Raw genomic sequence first — 9916 nt, 5'->3', positions numbered from 1 at the left:
ATCCATAGCCTTTTGATGTGTAGGAAGTCACAGACCTGTTAGGATCTGTAGGTAGGGAGGGGCTGCCTCAGGGATTGTGGCTTGTGCAGTCTGATCTAGATTCTAACAAAACTACTGTGATCTTTCTGGAAGTTTTCTTGACTTCTCCCCCTAGAAACCCAGGGCTGCTCTCTACCTCTTTGTGCACAGACCAATCCTCCTGCCCATTCACGTTGACGCAGCATCTTCCCCTCCCCAGCACTGGGCAGGGCTCTGGAGCCAGCTAAAAGCACTCTGGGTGTTGTACCAGCGCAGCCCAGTCTTGCAGTCTTCCTTTCTTCAGCGGGAGCTCTCTGCTAGAAGAAAGCCTGTGCTCGAAGTGCCTGGTCTAACTAAGCCTGCCTGGCATTCACTTGTCCTCTGGAGTCAGTCACTATTCATCCGAGGAAAGCCGGGATCCTGGCACTCAGCCATGATGAGGACAGGTTTCCAGGGGGTGGCAAGACTTATCCACTACAAAGCTCTTTACAGAAGCCCCAATATCCTGCCCAGACTCCACCTGGCCTCAGCGTTTGGATCCTCCACAGATTCCCTGGTAAGTTCCCAAGAAGTCAGATGAGCTCCCTTCCTCTCTAAGAGCCTAGGGCTTGAGTACTCTAGATCCTCTTTTCCTGCCTTATATCTGGGGTGATAAGGACCAGTTTAGTTTGGCAAAGGGGAAATGCTTTGAGGTAGTTACTACATAAGCCATATCCTGAACTAAAAGTACTAGAACAAATACTGGTCCAAATCCTGTGTGGCCATTTGAAAATATTTCATAGAGTTTACACTGCACCCGATAGGTAGGGTATCCCCTTACAGAAGCTCCTGTCTGTGGGTTTGGCAATCAGCTTGCTTATTATCCACAGAAGTGACTAATACATGACATCTGGCAGATAAACACATTATCCCTCACTCTGGCCCCGATTTCACACTTCCTTGGTGCCTGAAAGCATTTCAAAGGAGCTGCTAGACAGGCCCATACGCTGACTAGCCCCTGTAGTGAGGGGCTAATAAATATCTCTTACCAACCGTGGGCTTATCCCTCAGGAAAACAGCGTCTAGCTCAACCATCTCTCTCCCAAGTGTAACAACTAAATCATAGTTTCCCCGTTTGTTCAATGGGTCTAATAGTAGCGGTTCTAGCTTGTCTGGAATGGCTAGCCCCATCTCCGTCCCAGACATCCCCACTTCTTTGTCTTTCACAACCCACTTATCCACAGAGGTTCCCAAGCTCCCTACAAGGAAGACAGAGTCTTTCTCTCAGCTTAGCACCCCAGCAAACAGGACCGAAAACCCCAAACCCAGAAACAGACATCCTCTACCCAAGAACATCCCAACCTTCCAAGATGTCATCACATCATACTGAATTTTCTTGCCTAGGTTGCAAGATTCTGCCCAGAGAAGACAGACTTAAAGGATTATGCTCTCCCCAATGCCAGCTGGTGTTCAGATATGCTGAGCCTGTACCAAGAATTTCTGGAGAAAACCAAATCAGGCAGCTGGATTAAACTACCCTCTTTCAAGTCCAACAGAGAACATATCCAGGGCCTTAAGCTCCCATTTGGGCTGGGAGCTGCCTCAGGTAAGACTAGGTCTGAGAGGTCCAGGAGCACACTCACATGTACCCCCCCATACACATCTCTACACACACGCACACACACTTCCACACAGGAGCACACACACCCTCCCCCACCACATACACACTCACACCTTCACACACACACACAAAGAAGGAGCCCTGCCTGAAACCCTCAGTCAGTTCAGACTGCTGCCTTCCTCTGGTTTGAAGACATTCAGGAAGGCTAGCCATGGTGACACATAAACTCCAGCACTCAGAATGCAGAGGCAGATAAATACAGTCTACAAAGCCACCCAGGACTACAGAGTAAGAATTTTTCTCCAAAAGGGAAAGGGTGACTATAATTAAAATACATGTATGAAATTCCCCAAGAATTACAAAAAAACAAAATTAAGACATCCAGGAAGGAAACGCAGGAGCCCCCCTCCAGTTCTTCCATGCTACCTACACCTCTCTCTCCTGCAAACCAGCCTTGTATGGGAATCATGTCTGCACTGGTCTCCCTGCCTGGCCCCTTTATTTCCCTTTGAAGGGGAACACATCCAGCTGAAGTCTGGCTGGAATGAGTTCCAAGACATCCAGAGCTTGAAAACCAAAAATTGTTATTTCCAGACTGAAGAGGATATGGCTCAGTTGGTGGGATGCTTGTCTAGTCCTGATCTTGCCTTCATCTCTAGCTGGGGACTTTATTAGAGTTTGTTCCCCCAAGACACATCCCCACTGAAGACAAGGACCATGTTTTGTCCCCTCCTCCTCTGTGGAAGGGGTCCCTAACAACAAAGCCTAGATGTCTTCTGGTTCTCTCTCCTCGATCTTGCTAAACTCACATGTCCTGACAGGTCCCCATGCCCTGAAGTATCTCTGCTTCAAATTTCGATCTCTCCCTAGACAAACAGGACTGGCGCCTCTTTACCAGGTCCATCCAACTGGAAGGACAAGGCTATGAATATGTCATCTTTTTCCACCCATCTGAGAAGAAATCAGTCTGTCTTTTCCAGCCAGGCCCCTACCTGGAAGGGGCACCAGGGTAAGACTTCACACAGCCAGGGTGGATGCCTCCCAGGCTTGGCTCAGCAGGGTGGGTCCAGCACCCACCAGGTCCTGGAGTCTCTAAGAAACCTAAAATGGGGTACAAGGAACTTTTCAATGCCAGGTCTGGGAGGACCATCTGGGTTAGCTTATCTAGGCTCCACTGTGTATGGATGAAGAACCCCCTATTGAAGCCTCAGAATGTTCCAAAATGAAAAGTCCTGAGAAGCCAAGGATCTTTTCCTTTCTAAAAACAAAATCCCCAAGACAGGGTAGAGAGAAGTTGCACGAGTTGATGAGTTTCACTCGGAGATATGTGGCGCTATTTTAAAAAAAATGAAAAAAAAGACAGAACAGATACAGATAAGGCCAGTCAGCGGACTAAGAGTTCAGAGAAGAGACTGACATCCACTGGGTCCCAGGCATGGGTATGGGAAGGAATTGCCCATTGGCTAAGAACTGCTCTGCAGAATCAGCATTTTGCCAATAGATCCTTTGTCTGGCCAGGGAACACAAAAGAGGCAAGAGATAGTCTGGGTTCTTTGGCATCAACTCATTTTCTCTTCACAGTAATGGAGGCAAGTGCCCAGAAATGCGGGCGAGATTTGGGGAAGTTAACCAATGAGATAGTGATTCTTTTTATTTATAATACCTGGTGAGAATACAAAGGCTCAGAGTGGTTCAGTAAGTTGTTCAAGAACTAGGAATCCAGCCAGGTGGTGTGATGTCACCTAAGCAGGAGGGGAGGGGCCTGGGATCCCACTGCAGCCTTGGCAGAACAGCAAGAGCAGCTGGCCTGGGTCTATGACAAATTGTATTTACTTTCCAACCCCAGGTCTGTTTTATGTCATTTGCATATTAACTTAGGATGCCCCAATACTTCCTCCCTGCCTAATCAACAGTGACAAAGGTGTGTCATGAAAGTCAGTTTGCGTAAATGATAAAGAAGGTTTTATATACTTGAAGTAAAGCAAGAATCTGTGGCATCACACTGACGTGGGCTCTTAGGTTTTCTGGGCAGTGCTTCTCAGGAACCTACCTTGCTGGCCCTTGAAGCTGTGGGTCCAACATTGGCTGAGTGGGTGAGAGCTGGCCCAAGCTCTTGTATCAAAGACTTATCAAGTCTTTGGTGGCTCACAAACTTTCCCACAAACAAAATAACAAAAGATGACGTCAAACAGATGTGTGCCACCTAAAATGTGGCAGCTGCAGCCAGCAACTAGGTGACAGATCAGAAAGATAGCCTCTATTAATTTTGTAAGGAAAAAAAATTCTGTTGATAAAATAAAATGCTTGTATCACCCATTAACACATGCTGAAGCAAAAAAGGAGGGAAGTTAGCTATGTTTGACCTTGTGAAGCCCACAGGACATAGCTCTGTGTCCGTTCCTGTTTGGCTGCCTGGAATGGAAGATCCACCTTTGGGGAACACTCAGAAAGAAAAATGCTTGGGAGGTTTGGTACAGTATGGAGAGGAAGGCCAGCATAAGGTCTGTCCAGTAGCCCTAACCCTTGTCTTATTACCCATCCTGATCCCCAGGTTTGCCCATGGAGGGTCACTGGCAGCCTTGATGGATGAGACGTATTCTAAAACTGCCTATCTGGCTGGCGAAGGACTATTCACACTAAGTCTCAACATCAAGTTCAAAAAGTAAGTGTGGGTCCTCGCACCATGACTGATGTCTGGATTCTGTTTTTATCATGAGTTTAGTAAGCTTTGCAGTTTGAGTGTGAAGATCCTGCCTGTCTCCCTCCTTTCCCAGCAAGCATATCTCTAGACCCAGGCCAGAATACAATTTCTGACATTCAACACCAGAAGCCAACACATAGTCCCAAACCTGGGGTTGCTTCTGAGTCTGGGAGGCAGGGTGAGGTAAGCAAAGAATGGAGCCAGTGTGGGAGCAGGTGGGGAAATGAACTCCACCTCCTGCCCGCCCGCCCACCCGCCTCTTCCAGCTTGATCCCCGTGGGCTCTTTGGCTGTTCTGGACGTTCAAGTAGAAAAGATTGAAGACCAGAAGCTCTACATGTCCTGCATAGCCCAGAGCAGAGACAAGCAGACAGTCTATGCCAAGTCGTCCGGTAAAGAAACCTGCAGCCTGGGCCTGCCTGCCACTACCCAACCCACAACAAAGGGGAGGGAAGAAGAGGGCTAAAGATCAAGTCCTAAGCTGGAGTCTAGTGCTTTTAGGAGTGGGAATGTGTACTTGCTAGAGACATGGAAAAGACAAGAAAAAGAAAACAAAACTAGAATGTTTTCCTAGGTGAGGATTACCCAACCTACACCAAGACTGCAGGACAGTCTCAAGTGATGGCTAATCTGGGGCGAACTCCTGTTCTTGTGGTTCCGGCGCTTAGTTCGCTCCTTTCTTGCAGGTGTTTTCCTTCAGCTGCAGCTGGAAGAAGAGCAGTCCAGGGAGCAATGACTGTGCCTTGACCTTGATGACTCAGCGGTCACATAACAGGCAAGGGTCCTCAGGAATCAGGTGGCAAACAAGAGAGAAGAAGGCATTTTCACCACCCCATAGTCAGTCCAAGAACCTTTTGTAGTTGGAATCAAAATCGTCCATAGGCCAGCGATAGCTCAGCAGTTAAGAACACTGGCTGCTGCTTGATCCAGTACCAACATGGTGGTTCACAACCCTCTGTAACTCCTGTCCCAGGGAATCCAATGTCCTCTCCTGGCACCCATGGAGTACTGGGCATGCATGCAGTGCCTTTCATGCAAATCAAACACCCATATACATAAAATAAATTAATGTTTTAAACCTTTTTTAGTTCATTTTAAATCTTCCAATGTCTTCCTCCCATCAGCACCAACAGAGGAGACTTACAGAGCTCCTGCCAAGTGTCAGGCACAGAACCAGGCACCTGGCACGCTGCAATGCAAATCAGGGTTACTGGCCTAGAGACACACACTGAAGGAGCACAGAGCACCATATCAATATCTTCCCATCCGTCATTGGTTCCTGTCAGCAGAGCAGTGTATGCTGGAAAAAAAGGAGCCAGGTCATTTAACTCCATGAACCAGAGATAATCAGAAGGAAGCTTTGCCTAAACTGAATTAAACTCAAAAACTAAGTAGTGTGGTGACATGGCTGTAATCCCAGAATTAGGGAGAGTGAAACAGGAGGATCCTGAGTTGCCAGCCTTCTTATGCTATATAGTGAAGCTTTGTCTTAAAGCAACAGAGAATGGGGTAAAACTCGGTAGGTAAAGTGCTTGTGTGAAGACCTGAGTTTAGATCCCCAGAACCCATGGGGGTTGGGGGGGGGAGGAGAAGAGATGAGAGTGGTAACAAATATCTTAACCCCAGCTGTGATGGGGGTGAAGACAGCCATGTCCTGGGACTTGCTGGGGCCAGTCTAACCTAAATAGAAAACTCTAGATCTAGTCAGAGACACTGCCTCAAAACCAAGGTAGTGATAGAAGACCCTAGTGTTGATCCCTAGCCTCCATACATACACACCTGGGCCTACACACTGACTCATGTGTGCACAGAAAGATGAACAGACAGACAGACAGACAGAGTTGGTGGGCTGAGAACATAGCCCAGCAGTAGGGCACTTGCCTAGCGTGTACAAGACCAGGATTCTGTCACCAGCACTGCAAGGAAGACACTATGTGGCACCAGTGGATAGGACAGGAGGTAAAGCTCTTCTAAGCACAGAGATAGTAAGAGCAGAGGCACAGTAGAGTGAAAGACCAGGGGGAGGGTTCAAAAACCCCAAAACACTGAATGGCAAGAGACTGAGGAAAGAGGTCACAGCAGGGCAGGTGCAGGCACTGAATGCTTCAGAATCCTCACCCCAAGCTCCCAGCCTCACCCTGAGCCTGAACTTTGCCTTGTAGGAAACAGAAGCCTTAAAAGGTCTAGGGAGGGTGTAGGTAGCATAAAGTTCTGGGGTTTTTATCAAGATGACACTGGGGGCAGGAAAGAATCAAGACGATCAAGGACCGAGCATTAGATAGGAGACCCCTGAGGGTCTCTGAACTGGGAGACAGTAGGGGCTGCACAGGTCAGACTCGCTGTCATGAGAGCATTGGGGAATAAAAGAAGTTCAGGACTTACTTAGACCAGTTTACAGACTGCGTCTGTGAAGGGTGCTGTCTGGCTTGCGGGTCCCAAGTGGCATTCCTGGGAAGGAGAAGATAGGTATGAAACAGAGGTCAAGAGCGCACTCAAGGTATTCCACATTGTGTGTGAAGTGCTCAGGGAACTCCCACCCTGTAGGAAGTACCATCAAGAGCCTGGGTACTGGAACATGGAGTGGGGAGATCCCCCTGGAAGTGGCTGATGTCCATTGAAAAGTCAAAGGACACAGAAGGAGTGGTGCCGAAGGGAACAGATGGGAGAACAGAGAGGGCCAAAGGTGGCCCTGGGCCCACTTGAAAGCTTAAAGTCGGATGGAAGACCAAAGACCTGCTAAAGAGGCAGAGAAGAGAAGGTGAGGAGGGACACTAGGAGTGATGGGAAGTTTCCGAGCATGTCATTAAGGAAGGACACAGAATAATGAGGAAATGAAAGGGGAATGAGGAAATGAATACATAGTTTTCTTTCTGGGAATTTTGTTGTTACTGTTCCTTAAGGAAAGAATCTTGACTATACTTATAAATTGGTTCAAAATTGATCTTTGAGTACGATCAAGAACACAGATGGAGACAGGTGTCACAGGACAGCATCAGAGTGACTCTGACACCAAAAGTTACAACATAGGGACACCGTGCGTCAAAAGGATTGAGGGAACACACCTCAAAGCACTTCAGCTTCATCTAATGTGAAAGGTGTGGCCTCAGATGGGAAAGAAGGCTGGGAAGGAGGATTGGGAAAGCCTCTGAGGCCTCAGGAAGCCCAGCTGACCAAGTCCATGACATGGTCGTGCTGAGCACCCTGCTCTCGTGAAAAACAGTATCTGGAGTGGCATGAGCCCATATGATAGCAAATGGGGGAGCCAGCCAGCACCGCCCAGGGGTAGTGGCTGAAAAGCTGTGCGTAGCAGTGGTAAAGGAGGCAATGTGGCGGTGCACGTGTCTAAGGAGAAAATGCCTGCTGTGGAAGAGAACAGCAGCATAGAAGGGGCAATGGGCATTGGAAGAGTCTGAGTCTCCTTAGAACCTAGGGGAGAAAGGGATCTCCACAGGGCAGGCTGCACAAGAAGAGGGCTCCTTTCTTGGAGCAATCATTATTACATTATGACCAGTGAGCGGATAATGTTTGGGAAATGTTAGGAGCCGCGTCCGCCATCGCGCCGGTTTCCTGCTTCCTGGTTCTTCTTGCGAGCCTTGCTTGAATGTGTGCCTGCGCAAGGCGCGAAAACCAGTATGCTAATTTGGCGACATCATAAGAGCCAATGAGTGTGCGGCACATCTCCTAAAGCGCTATATAAGCCACAAGCTTTTGGGGCTTGGGGTCCCTCGCCTCACTACCATCTAAGAGAGCTGTAACACTAAAAGAGCTGTAATAAAAATGCTGCCAGAAGAATCCTGAAGCGTGGCGTTCTCCTTTTCGGCGAGGCGGCGCCCCGCAGGGAAAAAGTTAAAATTAAGAAAGCTTCAAATGGCTATATCACAAAGACATGGTAAGGTCAAACGTTTTAAATCTCTGTAGCCTCACCCAGATCTTCCACAGACAGTTTTTCTCATTCCAGACAGTAGGCTCTGGGAGTCAGTCATTCTTGGCTCACAAAAGTTTTCCCATATTCAATCCATGACTGCCAAAGTCACACTGGCTCCAGTGTCCAGATAAAAGCAGAGAGAATCCACATAGGTGTTCTGGGGTCTGGCCTCGAAGTTATTCAAATACTCCCAAAGTTAAGAATCGGTGGTTATCACCAGCCTGGGAACACTTAGGGAGGGATCCAGGGCTTCAGCTGAATACGTTAAGAGTGGAGGGCCCTGCTGGGCTTAGGTGGAAGAAGAGAACCTTGACCTCATGAAGGCTGGACACCCCAGGGGGTGGGAATTTTGAGGGTGGGGAGGTGGGAGTGGGGGGGTAGATAGAGGTTACATCCACAGAGAAGAAGGAGGAGGGGTGAGGGGATAGGGGGTTCCTGGGTGGGTGGGGGATGGGGTAAGGGGACAACATATGAAATGTAAATAAAACATCCAATAAAAAAAATAAAAAAGGGAGAAGGAGGAGGACTCCGATGGGTCGCAGTTGTAGCCGCTCCCCGCGTAGGGAACGTAGGCGGTCCCGATCCACATCTCGGGATCAAGAAAGAAGACGTCGAGAAAGGTCCAGGTCCAGAGAGAGAGATCGAAGAAGGAGCCGCTCAAGATCTCCACACCGAAGACGCTCCAGGTCTCCAAGACGACATCGATCCACATCCCCCTCCCCTTCTCGACTGAAAGAAGAGATGAGGAAAAGAAAGAAACTAAAGAAACAAAGAACAAAGAACGTCAGATTACTGAGGAAGATCTGGAGGGTAAAACGGAGGAAGAAATAGAAATGATGAAATTAATGGGATTTGCCTCTTTTGACTCCACAAAAGGGAAGAAGGTAGACGGCTCTGTAAATGCCTATGCTATCAACGTGTCTCAGAAGAAGAAATACAGGCAGTACATGAATCGAAAAGGCGGATTCAACAGACCTCTGGATTTTATCGCATGAGACTTGAGGGTTGGATGGAGGATTTTCTCCCCCTCGCCTGGGTCAGAGAGTATTTTATAGTTTGTATTTAATACACATCAAACAGGATCTTGATTCTTCCTTCTTATAAAGTAAGAAAGTCTTATTTATGACACCCAGCTTACTTACTTTTCGAGGCAGTGTCCCTGGCGTGGCCACCAGCTCATTTGTCCTTGTTCCTTTGAAACTGTGTGTGCTTTCTTCTTGGATGCTTGCTAGGTGTTCTTGAAAACTGAAAGTAAATTACATATGTCTCCCAATAAAACAATGTTTCTACCCATTTAAAAAAAATTAAAAAAAAAAAGAATCGGTGGTTATTATTTTTGTTTGTTTTTGTTTTCTATATGTTTTATTTTGTTTTGAAAATATGGTCTAACTTATTTTAAAGAAGAAAGAGAAGTCAGGCATGGTGACATACAACATTAAATCTAGTATTTGAGAGGAAGATGCAAGTAGATCTCAGAGTTCAAAGTAACCTGGTCTGCAGAGGGACTGCCAAAACATCAAGAGCTACACATATAGGAACCCTGTCTCAAAATACCAAAAGAAGAAAAAGAAGAGGAGGAGGAGCAAGAGGAGAAAGGGGGGGGGGAGTGCGGCCTGCCTCTCTCTCTCTCTCTCTCTCTCTCTCTCTCTCTCTCTCTCTCTCTCTCTCTCTCT

At 47.6% G+C, this 9916-nt stretch overlaps 1 protein-coding gene, 1 long non-coding RNA gene and 1 pseudogene across 2 annotated transcripts; 2 read left to right on the top strand and 1 right to left on the bottom strand.

Moving 5' to 3' along the window:
- The first annotated feature begins 297 nt into the window (after window positions 1-297).
- On the top strand, window positions 298-5400 carry Them5 (thioesterase superfamily member 5). The gene is made up of 6 exons (XM_028789760.1): window positions 298-574; window positions 1402-1603; window positions 2489-2627; window positions 4170-4280; window positions 4586-4710; window positions 5005-5400. Exons 1-6 carry the CDS (start codon window positions 452-454, stop codon window positions 5052-5054), a joined length of 750 nt encoding a protein of 249 aa, XP_028645593.1. The 5' UTR covers window positions 298-451; the 3' UTR covers window positions 5055-5400.
- A 179-nt stretch (window positions 5401-5579) lies between these two features.
- Window positions 5580-8335, bottom strand: LOC114640739. Its single transcript, XR_003714191.1, has 3 exons — window positions 8243-8335; window positions 6701-6766; window positions 5580-5618 (listed from the first exon to the last, which is right to left on the bottom strand). It is a non-coding gene; the product is annotated as an uncharacterized LOC114640739 (long non-coding RNA).
- A 439-nt stretch (window positions 8336-8774) lies between these two features.
- On the top strand, window positions 8775-9282 carry LOC114640738 (annotated as a pseudogene).
- The last annotated feature ends 634 nt before the right edge of the window (window positions 9283-9916 follow it).

This window comes from Grammomys surdaster, unplaced genomic scaffold, assembly GCF_004785775.1.
Source record: "Grammomys surdaster isolate TR1022 unplaced genomic scaffold, NIH_TR_1.0 125849, whole genome shotgun sequence".
Classification (NCBI taxonomy): Eukaryota; Metazoa; Chordata; class Mammalia; order Rodentia; family Muridae; genus Grammomys; species Grammomys surdaster.
This window is presented reverse-complemented; position numbering and strand designations above follow the sequence as displayed.

What these genes read in the sequence shown, in the direction of transcription:
- Them5 (XM_028789760.1), top strand. Translation starts at nt 452, where the DNA reads ATGATGAGGACAGGTTTCCAGGGGGTGGCAAGACTTATCCACTACAAA. An exon ending in CTCAACATCAAGTTCAAAAA is followed by an intron (nt 4,281 to 4,585) that starts GTAAGTGTGGGT and finishes CGCCTCTTCCAG; the next exon opens with CTTGATCCCCGTGGGCTCTT. An exon ending in AGTCTATGCCAAGTCGTCCG is followed by an intron (nt 4,711 to 5,004) that starts GTAAAGAAACCT and finishes CCTTTCTTGCAG; the next exon opens with GTGTTTTCCTTCAGCTGCAG.